The 16,334-nt window shown below is 31.9% G+C and overlaps 1 protein-coding gene across 1 annotated transcript; it reads left to right on the forward strand.

The window, feature by feature from the left end:
* Positions 1 to 7,349: 7,349 nt before the first annotated feature.
* Positions 7,350 to 15,991, forward strand: LOC126702705 (MLO-like protein 1). The gene is made up of 14 exons (XM_050401528.1): positions 7,350 to 7,826; positions 7,964 to 8,021; positions 8,152 to 8,375; positions 10,578 to 10,694; positions 10,814 to 10,874; positions 11,135 to 11,229; positions 11,880 to 11,954; positions 12,247 to 12,335; positions 12,627 to 12,676; positions 13,055 to 13,095; positions 14,835 to 15,044; positions 15,149 to 15,216; positions 15,309 to 15,369; positions 15,469 to 15,991. Exons 1-14 carry the CDS (start codon positions 7,707 to 7,709, stop codon positions 15,736 to 15,738), a joined length of 1,539 nt encoding a protein of 512 aa, XP_050257485.1. The 5' UTR covers positions 7,350 to 7,706; the 3' UTR covers positions 15,739 to 15,991.
* Positions 15,992 to 16,334: the final 343 nt, after the last annotated feature.

The following is a 16,334-nucleotide window of genomic DNA, read 5'->3' on the forward strand; positions in this document are numbered from 1 at the left end:
ATAAAGTTAGACGGAAATACTATTTTCATCCCTACATTTTCACCAAATTTCTACTTTGATTCTTATTTTTTTATTTTACTGCTTTTAGTCCCCAAAATCAAAAACCGTTCTATTTTGGTCCTTACCATTAGCTTACTAACATAAAATAGTATTAAAAAATTTATTGGCCTTTTTAAAAATTCCACGTCAGCAATTTAATTTTTAAAAAACCACATCAGATAAAAAAATTTTAAAAAAATTCTAACCTTCTTAATTAAAAAAAAAAAAGAAAAAAAAGAAAATAGTTAAATTAAAATATTTTTTTGGAAGAACACGAAGAACCCAAAACATGTGTTCATTTTCTTCCCCAACAAAGCTTGCCCAAAAAATTAAAATTCTATATTTTCTTTTCTTTTCTTGCATTTTCTTAGCAACCAAAACCCATAAATCACTCAGATTTACAAGATAAAAAGACATGCCCATAAAAATTTACAAAACATAGACCAATCAATCGAATATTGATTAATACGTAATCGATCGAACACTACTTGAAAATGAAAACAACTCTTCTGTTTAGAAATGAAATGTTCCAAATGTTCCTGGAAATTCTTGCTCCCATTGGACCATTTGTATCTATATGCATTAGGATCCCGATTCATGGATCTCTCGGTTCGAGAAATAAAACTACGAGGATTGAACCCTTTCTTCTAGCTCTTTTTCAAATTTGATAAATGTTGGTTGATCGTATATTTCATTATAGTTCTATGATTCAGAGTATCATTTCCTATTTGATCCCTTTGAATTCCATATTCGAAGTTGCGATCGGATCTATTCATTAAAAAGAATCGATTCAATACATTTATTATGTACCCATAGGTGTTATATTGGATTTGAATCAGATTGAGACACTTAACAATTACACTAAGACATTCAACAAGACTTTCTTATGCTTTAAAACCAAACACACAAACACACAAACACAAAACTCAAAGCCGATTCATCAATAAACTACACCAAAACACAAGCCAATTCTCATTAATTTTAGATTTGGTCAGCCACTACCGATTTGAGAAAGAGAGAGAGAAGATGAGATGATAGGTGATCTGGGTCAGCCACTACCGATCTGAGAGAGAGAGAGAGAGAGAGAGAGAGAAGATGAGATGATAGGCGATTTGGGTTAGCCACTACCGATCTGGGTCTTTGGGTCTTCAACCATGAGATTCGGCCATGGGTCTTCAGCCATGGGTCTTTGGGTCTTCAACCATGGGATTTGGCCATGGGTCTTCAGCTATGGATTTAGAGAAGATGATAGGCCATGGGTTTTCAGTCATGAGATGGATCGGCCATGAGAGAAGAGAGAGAGCTCGGGTTTGAGATGAGAGAAGAGAGAGAGGGATTGGGTCTCCATGATTGGAATTTTAGAATGAGCGAAGAGAGAGTTTGAGATAGAAGAGAGAGTTTGAGATGAGATAATATATCGAGAGAGCTTTTGGGTCTCCGGGTTTGAGTATGAACACCCTTTCCAAATAACAATAAATATCAAAAAATTTAGTTAGTTGTCACACTTCAAAACAATGCTGAAAACTAGCATCTCGAGTTTCTAAAACTCAAGTTCCAAGATAAAACTCAAGTTTTTAAGTCTCGATTTGTAAGCGGATGGGCTGGTGTGGAAAAAAATCCACGTGGAAATCGATTTTTAAAGACTTGATATCTATAAATTGCAGAAAAACGCCGCTATAGGACTTAAAAATGACACTATAGGGCTTAAAAACGCCACTATAGGGCTCTTAGAAACTAGTATGGGTGATAACACTTATAAAATTTTTTTACAGGAAGACGCCGCTATAGGGCTTTAAAACATCACTATAGGACTTAAAAATGCCACTATAAGGGAAATTTTTTTTGCATGGAACTCGAGTCTTAAACACTCGAGATCTATGTGGTATTTTTAGTCCAAATCGTCCAGCCAAACACTTGCAAAGGGAGTTTATAAAACTCGGGTTTTAATATGGATCTCGAGTTTCTAAAACTCAAGATGCTATTTTTTTTTAAAATCTTTGAAACGTTGCCTAACTTACTACTTTGAATCCCTATTAACAGCTATTTTGCACATTCTCTCATTGTTTTTGGGTTGTGTTTGATTTCTCAAAAAGCTTTAGGTTCATGGAAGATAAACTTAGAAATAAAAAACTTTTAGGTTTGTGTTATTGTTAAAGATAAACTAGATCTCAAAATTTTTTTTTTGGTGTGTTTAATTCTGTTTTTTATTTTCTTTTATTTAGTTAAAATTAATAAATTATTTTTAAAAAAAATTTATGTTGACGTGGAAATTTTAACTGTCAAATAAATTTTTTTATTATTATTATTATTATTTTAAGAGAAATGATATATTTTTATAATATTTTTATAACAAATTCCAAGTAACAAGTTGTTACTTGTTGTTATTGTTGGGTTAAAAAAGTAATCTCAGTGCTAAATTCAAATTTGAACTAATAACAACTAACACCCATGATTTGTTGTGAAAATGTAAAAATACTATGGACGTAGCACTTTTCTTATTTTAATAGCCACATCAACTTTTTATGTGCCAACAATACACTCCCTTTGTCACATAGACTATTTTTCGTTAGTGAGCCAACCATAGAGATCAAAATCGAACGATTTTTTATTTTAGGAACTAAAAATAGTAAAATAAAAAAATAGAGACCAAAGTAGAAATGAGGTGAGAATATAGAAAAAAAGAAAATAGTATTTCCGCCATAAAGTTAACTTGACTGATTCTAAAGATAAGGTCATTGAAACAGAGGTGAGTTTCATGGCGTACGTAGGCATACCAAACATTTCTTGAGACTAATTATCATGGATGAATGATGATACTTACTGGGCCCATGGTGATGTTGATCTTCACACAATTTATCACTTAATTCATCATGACTTAGTCTCTTTCTCTCCGGTTATTTAAGTTGACGACCAACTGCAACAAATTCTTTTGGTGGAGGTATCAACTACACAAGAATTTTGATCTTCACACAATTTATCACTTAATTCATCATGACTTAGTCTTTTTCTCTCCGGTTATTTAAGTTTACGACCAACTGCAACAAATTCTTTTGGTGGAGGTATCAACTACACAAGAATTTTCTCAAACAGTTTGAAAACTAAACAAAGGCTAACAAATTTACACCAGGATATACTTGAACGTATTTGGGCATAAGGTAGAGATCTTTACTTAAATATTAAGTAAATAATATTTATATGATTTTTAATTTATTTGTTTCATTTTAATTATAGTTATATTGCCTTTTTTGATACAAAATTACTAAGTTTTTGTATTCTAGCTAGTTCCACTAACAATTCCTTTTTTGAATTGATAATATGGAAATTTCACTTAATTTCTCTTATGACGCAGTTGATATTAACTAGGATTTCATTAATTTTAATTTTAAAAAATTTCTTTCTGTAGGCACATTTTAAACAAGTATTGTGAGTAATTTTTGATAAGCAATACTGAAAAATGATCCAGCCCTTTATATATTTTGTACGTTAATTGGAGTATTTTCATTTTTTGATAAACTCTTTTTTTTTGGTAAATTTTTTAGTTTTGTAAATAAATCTAAATAATCAATATCAAAATAAATATCATAGTTGAGAAAACATTCAAGATTAAGACAATATTTTTTCAAACTATCATTGTCTAGATTTTAATTTTTCAATAATAATTAAAGTTGAAAGGAGATCTAGAGCAGTCAAACACCATACATTGATTAATAAGCAACTCCAAAGAAAAAAAAAGAGTGAGAAAAAAAAATCTGGAGAGTAGCAAGGTGAGCAGTGAGCTAGGGAAAAAAAAAAAGGTTTTGATGTCTACATAAATGAGGAGACGTGAAACTGTGGTTTTTTCATTTTTCTTTTGGTTGTAGTTGTTTTAAGAGATAGTCACAGCCTCTCTCTTAGCAATGTTGGATTTCAGTAATGAATTTGATTGGAAAATTATTAATTCTTATTTTAATTTTAATAGAGAAAAAAAAAAGGGAAGAGTTTGTTTACCTTTCATTAAATTTTTTTTTTGGGAGATTGAAAATTTTTACACTTTTAAATTGCTACAAATAATGTAAAACACATTAATAGAGTGCACACAATTCAAAGGGAATATAATTTTTATTGACTAAAAGTTTTGGACCTTAATTAAAATTATTGCACTGAGAAACAAATAAACAGTTCACTGTATTGGCCAATAAAAAGGCCTTAATTCTTTTTTTTTTTTTTTTTTTGCTAGGTGAGAGGCAGTACTATTTTTATTTATTTTTATATTAAGCTGTAAGTAAGATGGATATAGTATACTTTATTGTTAATAATAGAGGGCCTTTATTTTATATGGGGCCTTATTCCATTGCCCAATTTCCTAATGGTTGAGCCACCACAATTAAATGCTTTGATATTTTATCTTTAAAGACCAAAAATATTTGATTTTAGTGAAAAATAAAAGTAACAAATTTTATGGGGACAAAATTAAATATTAAAATCAATGGCTTTGGCCCTAGATAGAGGTGAGCTATATAGCCCATTGGTGATTGGATGGTGCTTAGTAAGTTGATCTTTCTATTTTTTATATAATTTTTTATTGCAAAAGTGCAAGTTCATTTATGAAACAAAATTTAGAAAGATACAAAAAAAAAAAAAAAATGTATTTGATACTCCTATTAGTGATTTTTAGTTAGTTGAATTGGTAAAGTCTCTTATCATTGAATAAGAGATTTGGAGTTTAAAACATGCTGACACAAAAAAATCAATTTTAAATTTGGTAACTTTAGCCAAAAATTATCATTAAAAAAAGTATCTATTCCAAATACCTTTCTCCAATGCTTCCTTGCATCTTCATGACCCATGGCTTCAATTTTATGTGAATTTTCATCTAGCAACACTAGTCCAAATCCTATTGGCACTAAAAATAATTAATTGATATTTTAGTTTGATGATAAAAAATAATCATCATCAAACGAACGTTTTATAAGTTGCAAATGTAACAACAAGGATACAACTCCTTAACTTAAATAAATCATTAAACTTTTAGAAAATATTTAAATTCTATTATATCTAAAAAATAAATAAATAAAAATTAAGTCATGTTAAAGCGAGGAAGGATTCAAAAGGATGGTGTAGACAATGGATAGAATCATGTAACGTTTGCAATCAGTAACTTACTAAAAAAGCCCTAAGGTTTTTGGTAATTCCATTTTTTAGGGATTCCTTGGGTCTATATATAAAGTAGGGAGGTTTCATATCTATGTATGGTCGGTAAGGTAGGGTGTTCAAAGATTAGGAAACAACTCGTTAGAAAAGCAAACAAGGACAAGAATGGGACAAATGCACTGAATTTAACTTGAGCTAATAAAGTAGAAACGATGTTATTTATATTTAAGGAAAATTAAATTCAACTATACAATTTATTGGTCAATGTAACTGCATATTTGAATTTAATTTACTGCATCGAACAACATCTAAAGTTTGTGCTTTTCATTAAATAAAATGTTTGTGGGGGTGTAAAAAGGGGAAGATTTTGGGAGTTAAAAATGAAGTGTGAATTAAGAACACTTGTGTATTACAATATTATTTATTTATATTGAGAAACATGTCCTTTTGCAGATTGAAATGAATATTAGAGTGTAACCGGGAAGAATCTGGTTTCTATGTGTATGTTGTTTTGTCGTACAATCATATATAATTCCATATATATATATATATATATATATATATATACTCGCACTAAATATATTAAAACAGCTAGCTAGCACTCTTTTGTTTTAACGATGCTCTTATATATTAAAATAAAAATTGGAAGATCATTGATGCGTTCATACGATCCGATAAATTTTTTAATATAATTAAACATATGGATACAAAGTCAATTACTTCATAATAAAGAAAATGGAAAAACGAGTAAAAAGGAAACACAAAGTGTAGACTGTGTAGGCATCATTAAATTAATGTTGGCGTTCGTGTTTAATGTTTATGTTCGTATATGAATACGCATTCCTTTTTCGAATGAGAGAGAGAGAGAGAGAGAGAGAGGTGAGAACGTGACAGACGGAAAAGTTGGAAACAGATCAGATCCTTCTGATGATAATTGACAATAATTTCTCCGCGTTTCCATTCCGGTGTCCACTTTCCTTTTATTTATTTATTTTGTTTATTCCTTATTCAAACAAACGTACAGATTTTTACGTTAAAGAATATATGAAATGAATATGGTACGCGTTCTTTTCTGTCTTTTTTATTTTTTATTTTTTATTATTATTTAAAATATAAACCTAATCCTAATGGGATTTCTTTCTCCTTCCTTCCCCATCATCACGATGCTGAATGCTGATGATGCCTAATAATGCCTTTGCAATTTGCATACACTCCCCGTGTTTCATTGCTGGTAATTGGTAACTTTAGATTTGAGGATTTTTTCGCCATTTAGCATTATTTTAGCAACAATTTCATTAGTTAGCATGTTCTTAAACATTTTAGTAAACTAGCATCTCTAGTTTCTTAGGCTTAATTTCAATGAAGAAACTTAAGTTTCACACACTCGATTTTGATACTTTGAAAGGTTGATGTGGAAATTTTTATACGCGTAGAACTTGAGTCTTAGAAACTCGAGTCCTATTTTTTTAGTTTTACATTTTTGAGAAACAGAGAAGAAGAAAGAAGAAAGAAGAAAGAAGAAAAAGAAGAGGAGACCCATACCCACGGCAAAACCAAACCCACCCCGTGAAGCCACCTACAAAAACCAAACCCACCCACTTCTTCTCATCTCAGTGGCGAATCGATGATGGATCTCCCGATTGGGAAGGTGGATGTTCTTCTTGGTGTTAGTTTGTGTTTGCTTTCTCTTTTTCTCCAAATCTCACTTTTTTAAAAAAAAAAATTCTAAGAGCCACTCTGCTGAGATCATAATTTTTGGGTTAGAGAAGAAGAAGGAAGAAGGAAGAGAAGAGTGGATTTCCCAGTTTTGATCTTGGATTTTTCAAAGCAAGAATTCGAATATTAGGATCTCAAGTTTTACGTGGATTTTAAATTCACCTTAACTCTGCAAACACATGGAACTTAAGTTTCTAAGACTTAAGGTGTTACAGTGAATGAATCTAAAAAACTCGAGATGTTAATTTTCTAAATAGTTTAAAAACGTTACTAATTAACGAAATTGTTAGCAAAATTACGTTATTTTTGCAAAAAAAAATTCTATGTTAGAAGTAGTCAAAAAAAGAAAAAAAAAATTCTTTTGAGAGTTTGGTGAGATTCATGCTTACTTGTTATTAGGAGCGGCGTGGGTGTGGGACCCCACAGTTGGTAACATATATTAACATAACACGTGCTGTTGTGTTGGGTCGACCCAGTTTTTCATATATTTGGAGTTGATGTTCGCACTGATTAGCGCTCGGTCTCGGTCAGCATATTTTAAGCTTTAGCCTTTATTCCCATAAATTTTGACATTTAATTTTCTTTTTGGCCCATAAGGTTTTCCTAAAATGGCAGTGGCAGCTTGATAATCCCACCAGCTGCTTTACAGCTCCTCCATCCCACTCTTCTGATTATGATTCTATTCTCTTAATACCATTTTCTTGTTACAAAGAAAAGAATTATTTGTAGGAGAGAAAAGAGTGAGAGTACTGCACTACATCATAATTTTTGGTTAATTAGATATTAGGCAGAGATAGAGACAGAGACAGAGACAGAGAAAGATGGCAGCTGAAGAAGGTCCAACTTTGGAGTACACCCCAACGTGGGTTGTTGCTGTGGTGTGCAGTGTTATCGTCGCCATCTCTCTCGCCGTCGAACGTCTCCTTCACTACACTGGCAAGGCATGTCAATCTCTTCTCTTTTCTGCATCCATCGTATCATTTCTATTTCCTTATTAGTCTTAGTCTTAGACTACTTGGTAAACGTACTGATCATCATTAATTATTTATATAATGAATACTCTCTCTCTCTTTTGCAGTATCTCAAGAAAAAGAACCAGAAGCCTCTCTATCAAGCCTTACAGAAGATCAAAGAAGGTCACCAGTACTCTCCACTTTCTCTCTCTCTATTACATGCATATATATATACACACACACACATACATATAGAGTTGGATATATTCTGGGTGTGCCTGATCATATCATTTTATGGTGTGAATGAATGCAGAGTTGATGTTGTTGGGGTTCATATCACTGCTACTCACAGTGTTCCAAGCACGGATTGCCAAAATTTGCATACCCGAGAACTTAGCCAATAAGTGGTTGCCTTGTAAAACAGATGCATCTTCTTCTTCTACTACTACCCATTTCCAAACCTTGTTCACTTCTTTTATTCCCCGTCGCCTCCTCGCCGAGGAAACAACTACTTCCACCGGTTATTGTGCTGAGGAGGTACTTAAAAAACTTTTTCTTCGTCTAAATTTTGGAACTTAACCGCAATCAGTGCTTCTATCCATATTACTATTTTGGCTATTGGTGATTGATTAATGGGGTTTTCTAGTTATTTTTATCAAAGTTGATACGAATATATCACAAGGAATCAATTTTTAGTGGAGTTAATTGACTTTATCAACGCACCAAACAATTTTTGTATTTTAGTTTGTTGTTTGTAGTGTATTGAGTACTGTTTATTGTGGGGGGGGGGGGGGGGACAAGGGCCCATATGAATTCTTTTTTTTAAAGCAAACTACAGATAACCATTTTAATCATGACCTGACTTGGAATAATATTTAATTTTTGAAGTCTTAAAAAAACAAATATATTATTGATTGGTGGAATCTTTCAGTCAGACTTCTCAAAGCACATGCATAGGTTGCAAATGCATGTGCTCTTCATATCTACATATTTGTTAAATCAACGTGCAGGGTGGATTGTTTGAAATGTTACATGTTTGGAATCCTACATTTGACTTTTGACTTTCTACTTTCATGATTTCTATAAGTTGTTGTTTCTATCATCTTAGTTCAATCCGATTTTGAAACATAAAGGATCACTTTGATTGGATTGACACTTTACTCCCTCTCTCATTTCTGCAAGACAAAATTTACATTATCTTTTTGGTCTGGATGATTTTACAGAAAAAAAAAAGTTATTATCACATTTGCCATCAATGATCTTCATATTAGGTGCAGAATTAGAACATGTTATAATCCCCAGTATGGTTAATCAACTTAACCTGGTATAAATAAGAAGATTTGAGAACCAAGGTTCTTAATGCTCATGTTTTAAATACTCCCAAGCATATTTGTTTGCTGTTTTAGGGCTTTCCCTGTCTTCCTGGTCACTTACTTCAGATTTCATAGTAAAAAGACTAAGAACTTGGAGATTCAGCTATTATGAAATCAGCCTCCTGGGGCAGGATGGTTAATGTGCTCATGTGAGTTCTAGCTTTAAAACATTCAAGTTAAGTCTGTAAAAATCAAACACCAGAAGATAAAGCAATGCAATTGTTTATAGGTAAAGGACACATATAATCAATGTGATCATTTTTTTTATTTTTTTTATGCTGAGAATAATCAAGTGATCATTAAAAGAGAGTAAATTGCACTAGATAGCTTGTCCTGAATTACCTTCTTTTTCCTGTATAATAGAAAGATACAACTGCGCATAAGTAAATTGAACTTAGCTTCTATATATATGAGTCTTTCTTACCTGATGAAGCACCAAAGTTCTTCTGATAGGCATTGCCAATGTAACAGCAAGGATACAACTCCTTAAATAAATCATTGAACTTTCAGAAAATATTGAGGTTCTAGTCATGGATAAGATTTCAAGCAGATATGTTTGACTGATTATTTTGGATATGACTTCACAAACTCTTACTAGCCAGGGTGCGTTTTCAGAGTAAATTCTAAATTACCTTAGATAAGCATCCCATATGTTCCAATTGAAGACTTTTATTGTGTTCCAAAGAGCCAAAAAGGTTTTTCTAAAAAGTTGGTCGTTTAATCTTTGGAGTGATTATTTTTTCAACTAATTCCTGCAATTGCTAGTTATACCTTCAGTACCCTTATATGATACACCAGATAGCCTTAGAGCAATATGACCTGAGGTGATTGTTAATAGCAGAGTTCTCACCAAAGCAGTGAAAAAGAATTGCAGAGTATACATGCCCCTTTGAGGCTATAGGACATTAATTACTGTTCCTTATTGTTAGCAGTTTCTTTTCTTTTTCTGTTCTTTTCTTCTCCTTCTTTTTCCTTCTTTTGAATTGTCTTTGTGTATTATAGACTCTTGTTCAATCTTCTGCAATAGCTAAATCTTACTGGTAGGAAGCCCGTATTACAAAATTGTCAGCTAATGTTAAATTGTTAATATAAACAAAATATTTTTACTCTTCACTGTTTGAAATTGAATAGATCAACATCTTCTAGTGTAGACAGAATTATGTAATTTTTTTTCCCAGTTGAGACCCATGTGGGTTATAACTTATAAGCATGCATAACTGAACTCAGCATCGTATAAAGTTATTAAGGTCTTCAAAGAATGCTCTAGGAATGCAATCAAAATCTAATTTGTTAACTAAGGTTGCACATGTGCTTATGAATTGAAATATCTTATTATTTTTTTGCTTTCTTTACATCATTTTTTCAGGGAAAGGTCCCACTGTTATCTCTTACTGCACTGCATCATCTTCACATATTTATCTTTGTGTTAGCTGTTGTGCATGTGACTTTCTGTGCTCTAACCATTCTTTTCGGAGGAGCAAAGGTTAGTTGTCCCTATTCTTATAATTATCTGTCTATTTTTTTCATTTTTTAATTATAACCAAGAATTTTTATTCTTTAACCTTAGTGTCAATTTTTCTATAATATGTTTTAATGGTGTAGATAAGTCAATGGAAACATTGGGAGGATTCTATCTTGAAAAAGGAAAACGATCCAGAAGAAGGTAATGCTCAATTTCTCATTAAAGTTTAAGTCTACATGCTTTCCTGTGTTATGTTTCCTTCTGCTGAATCCTGGATCATAAAATAAATTTATTCCTTACCTCAATTCTTTTGGACTGAATGGTATAGAATTGAGTCGCTCAGAATTTTTCACTATGGACTGAAATTTCATCATTCAACATGAAGTGTGTGCATTTTCTTTAATATCCAACAACTACTTGCTGTTGTTTACATCTTTTCTCATGAAATACTGTATTTGCAGTTTTGAAAACAAACTTTACACAAGTCCAAGATCACGATTTTATCAGGAATCGCTTTCTGGGTATTGGCAAAGATTCAGCTTTGTTTGGATGGGTGGTAAGTTGTAGAACCCTTTATAATCAAATCAATCTACCTGTTTGACAACTAATACCAACTATGATTACAACAGCTAATAATTTGATTCATCAATGTTATTAAGAAGGATAATGTAATGATCATACTTATCAATAGTTTTTCATGATGGAGAGCATTCATTCACTATGGTTGTTTTATAAATATCAGGAAAAGGAAAAACCACTATCTTTTAACTCTTCTTTTATGCCAGACTACACATAATTTTTTTTGAAACCCATGTACTACTCAAATGTTAACAAGCCTGAAATGCTTAGGGAAAGGTCAGTTTCAAGAAATAAAAAAAAGAAAAAAAAAAGGGAAAAAAAAAAAAGAAAAAAAGAGAGATTAACAAAAAATGATTTCACTCTGAAAATTTAAATGTTGCAGATCGCCTTTCCTGTGCAGTTTATGTAATAATAATCTAGAATGAAATATTTCAGTTACAACATTAGAATATCGCTTCTACAGCTATAATTTATATAAAAGATAGAAATCATTTCTGGGATGCTTGCCTGACTTGTAATGGACATCAGAATTGGGAAGTTACAACTTACAACAAAATACACAAATTTGTTCTTCTCTACTATTACAAACAAATGATTTATTTTTTTTAATGACATCATCATTTTCAGCAATCATTTTTCAAGCAATTTTATGGGTCCGTGACCAAAACAGATTATCTGACAATGCGACTGGGCTTCATTATGGTAAGTTATATAAAGTTCTATGCGTGGGTTTGGATTCAGCGTTTGCTGAATCCGCGTCCACGTTATTCCTTTTTTTTTTTTTTTTTTTTGCTTTCACGAGAGACAGATTATACTGTTTATGTACTGTTTTGTCACTGTTTATCACTGTAGTGATACTGTTCATGTATTAAAAAATATTAAAAATGGGTCCTACGATACTATTTACACATTTAAAAATTATTTTGTTACAGTGTTTTCAGTTTTTACTTCACTAGATAATCTTTCTGATTTTTAATATCTTTCTTTTCTATAGACTCATTGCAGAGGAAACCCACGGTTTAATTTCCACAAGTACATGATTCGTGCCCTTGAAGCTGATTTCAGGAAAGTCGTTGGAATAAGGTTAGTCACAATTATTAAAGACATTCCAAGTGCACTCATTATCTTATTTTCTATATTTTGAGCTTTACTATTTCTAATGTGGAGTACATCTTATAAGGTTAAACCAATAAAAAAAAGTACTGACTTAGAAGGTTTGTGCTTATGCTCAACCTCTTTTGTTTGAAAAATGTTAGTACTTCTATTTTACATGTATCATATTACAATATACTAGCTCTCTGTGCACTAAGTACTTTCTAATCTGATTCCTCTAAGTTGATAGATCCTACTAAATTCTAAGTTTATCAATTGCAGTTGGTATCTTTGGTTATTTGTGGTCATTTTCTTGTTGCTGAATGTGGCTGGTAAGCTCTCTCTCTCTCTCTCTCTCACACACATTAACAAAGTGTAACAGGTTTTTTTCACATAATTGAATATATGGCCTTAAGGTCAACCTTAGCAACACATTTTTTCTATTCTGACTCACATTTATAATATGGTCCTAACCCAGTTTCTGAAAACAGTGTAGAAATTTTCGTTGTAGAGGTTTCAAGATCTTATCCATTTGACTTACATTTCTATATCTAATTTCTATTGAAAGGAACGTCATGTTCCATGAATTACTCATCAAAATTTCTGAGTTCCAATGACTCTATAATGCCATAGTCCTTGTCTCTGTTCTGGGCTCAGCTACATGAAGATCATTATCTCCAATCCATAATGTATTCTGATTTTTCTTGCAGGTTGGCATGCGTACTTCTGGATTGCATTCATACCCTTCATTGTAAGTTTTATGTCATAGTTTTCCTGTAAATTGCTTATATATTTATGCAATTTGATTAGTCACAATTTTGTGAAGATTATACCTTGTAAAAACATTTTGATTGCCAACTTTTGTTTTTTGTTTGTGCCGGAAGAGAAATTCTAGCAAAGTTTGTTTGTGCACTAGGTCGCCCTAGAATTTAAATCTTGATGCCCACTAGCTTATGTGTGTGTGTTTTTTTTTTTTTTTTTTTTTTTTTTTTTTTTTTTTTTTTTAATGATGTTGGATTAAAAGGAACTAGCCAGTCTTACATTAACTGCATTTTCTGAGGTAAATTCCTTTTGATATACAAGGTGGCTTTTGTATGTAAGATGTTATATATATAATTGGTTTTTAACCTAATAAAGCAGTGTCATTGACAGTTGGTATCTAGTTCTTCCTTTGAACACTTCTAACCTATCACAAGGAGCTTGTAATATTTTAAAGCTGAATGTTACAGTTCTACACCTAGTGTAGATCAAGGAAAAATGTGGTTGTCAAATATAAAATGGAGTCCTAGATCATCAATTCAAAGAAACCATCATATGTCACCTCAAAAGCTTGACAGGCTTACCTAGGATCAAATCATTAACATCTATTGTAGCTGCAATTAAGCATTGCTACAATTCACCCAAGCTTAGGCTCTATAAAAGGAGTCTTATAATCTTGCAGGTGCTTCCAGAAATTCAAGGAGCTCTGAGTAATACGAGATAATTTTTGGGCAAGAATTTGGTATATACATGCTCATTCTCCCTAAAAAGGAACCTGTGAAAGATAATAATTATATTAAGCTGTATTTTTGCAAGCATGTCACTAGTTTCTATCATATTCAACTTGGTAAAGCATAGAGATCATAATCTCCACCTTATCTAATCATCCAAGTCAACTAAGATTATTTTTAAATAAAATTCTATATGAGAAAAAGCAAGAAAATTCCTAAAATTGATGTCATAGATGTTAAGGTGATCCTTCATTCAGTTGACTTCAAACTGTAGCAATACGCAAGCAAAAGCTCTGTTTTCATTATAGCTGACTGTCTAGGACAAATGGAACATGTGCCAAAAGATGTCAAGAAGGATGTTATTCCTGGTTTCATTAAATAATACTTGTGTACTAGTATTTACAAATATAAATCTGTTAGAGATATTGGTTAGGGATTTTGTTATGTCTAGATGAATTAAATTTCACAATTATGTTGTCAAGATTAAATTCTGTACCCTTCAATTTTAATCCATTTCATCAAGTCCTAGCACATGTTTGTGTGTGTGCGTGTCAAAAATTATAAGGAAGATTGCATGCACTATTTAAATGGTTGAAATTGTTCAATTTTGAGTGTGTGCAATTTCTACACTAGAAGGAAGACTGGATATAGACTTTGTATACCACTTTATGATATGTTCCTCATCAGTCAACCATGCCACCTTGCAGCTACATGTTATCTATACTGTTATAGTTGAATAGATGGATTTCCGCTTTTCTTTCAAAGATTTCAGGCTTTTCAGCTTCTGAAGATAAATGTGTTAGCTCATTTCTAGTGTCTTTTCCATACTTTTGTTTAACTTACCATGTTCTTTGGTTGAAAATAACAATCAAATAAATGATTCATAATAATTGTGATTTTGTCTGCTCAAATCATTAAACTACATGTTCATCTTGTAAATGTCCTAGATAACATTTGGGTAAGGGCCATAACATTGATATTGTTTTTTTATTTTTTACAGCTTCTACTTGCTGTGGGCGCTAAGTTAGAGCATGTAATTATCCAGTTGGCCCATGAGGTTGCCGAGAAACATGCAGCAATTGCAGGTGCTTTGGTAGTTCAACCTTCAGATGATCACTTCTGGTTCCATAGGCCCCAGATTGTTCTCTTGCTGATTCATATCATCCTGTTTCAGAATTCATTTGAACTGGCATTTTTCTTTTGGATATGGGTAAAACAATTAAAATTCAATATTCATTACATGCTAATGAGACAGAGATAAATTTTAAATGAAAACTATGGATTGAATTTCTATGACGCTTCAATATGTTACAGGTTCAATATGGATTTGACTCGTGCATAATGGGAGAAATCAGCTATATCATCCCAAGACTTGTTATAGGGTAAAACAATGATAATAATTATTCTATTCTTGAAACCATGTGTTTCTATTGATAAACCGAATCTGATGTTAAATGCCAATTTTTATTCATAGGGTATTTGTTCAGTTCGTCTGCAGTTATAGTACCCTACCACTGTATGCAATTGTCACACAGGTGAGTTTGATCATCACTAAGAATTCACCTTCTTTATGATCAATTAATTTATGTTGGGATTTTATGCTGATGAAGATTGCTGAATTCCTTAAAATGTAGATGGGAAGTTCATTTAAAAAGGCTATATTTGAAGAACACATACAAGAAGGGCTTGTAGGTTGGGCTCGAACGGCAAAAAAGAACAAGGGTTTGAGAAAGGCTGCTAATGGCTCAACTACTACTACTCAGGGTTCTACTACTCATGCATCCGGCCAAATGAGTCCAAAAGAAACTACTCCTTTGGCAATTCAGATGAATGAAGTATCTGCAATGGAAGAAGGTAATGCAGGAGAGATTGCAACTGCAACTCTCTACGATGGACATAGATAAGGGCATCATAGTCTCACTCAAAACTCTTGTAGTTAGCCGGGTGTTTTTTACTTCTTGTGGTTTAGGTGAAGTTAGAAATAGTTGTGTTTTGATATATGCTACATATTTATTAAAATTGTTCAGAAGCGTACTATATAGTTGGTTTATTGATTTTATTTCTTGTATAGTAATGATGATGATGATGTGTAAAATGATGATATAATTTTGATGTAAGCAGTTAAGTACTAAGTTCAATAGAATTGTTTGCTAGCAATCAGAACTAAATACCTTGATAATATATCATGTGGAATTATTTTCTAAAGAAAAGTCATTAGTAGTTGTTTCATGTGAAAATTTCTCTCTCCATTATATTCAAAGAGTCATAATGGATTAATTAAAAAAATGGCACTCAGCTAACAAAACAAACACAACCAGATATGAAGTGCTTAAAATATGACAACACAACGCCCATTAAGTATTGGCTATAATATAATCTTTACATCACCGTTCTTTTACACAAGAATAGGATGTTTCAAATTTCAAGATCCAGACCGATAGCCAAATTCAAGTGCTTCGTTTTCAAGAAATCCAATTATTCAAAAACAAAATTGAAAGTC

The sequence above is a fragment of the Quercus robur genome, chromosome 10, assembly GCF_932294415.1.
Source record: "Quercus robur chromosome 10, dhQueRobu3.1, whole genome shotgun sequence".
NCBI lineage: Eukaryota > Viridiplantae > Streptophyta > Magnoliopsida > Fagales > Fagaceae > Quercus > Quercus robur.

Bases quoted from the DNA above. Each gene is read 5' to 3' on its own strand.
- LOC126702705 (XM_050401528.1), top strand. From the start codon at position 7,707: ATGGCAGCTGAAGAAGGTCCAACTTTGGAGTACACCCCAACGTGGGTT. The intron at 10,875-11,134 runs GTAATGCTCAAT...CTGTATTTGCAG, and splicing joins GGAAAACGATCCAGAAGAAG to TTTTGAAAACAAACTTTACA. The intron at 15,370-15,468 runs GTGAGTTTGATC...CTTAAAATGTAG, and splicing joins TGTATGCAATTGTCACACAG to ATGGGAAGTTCATTTAAAAA.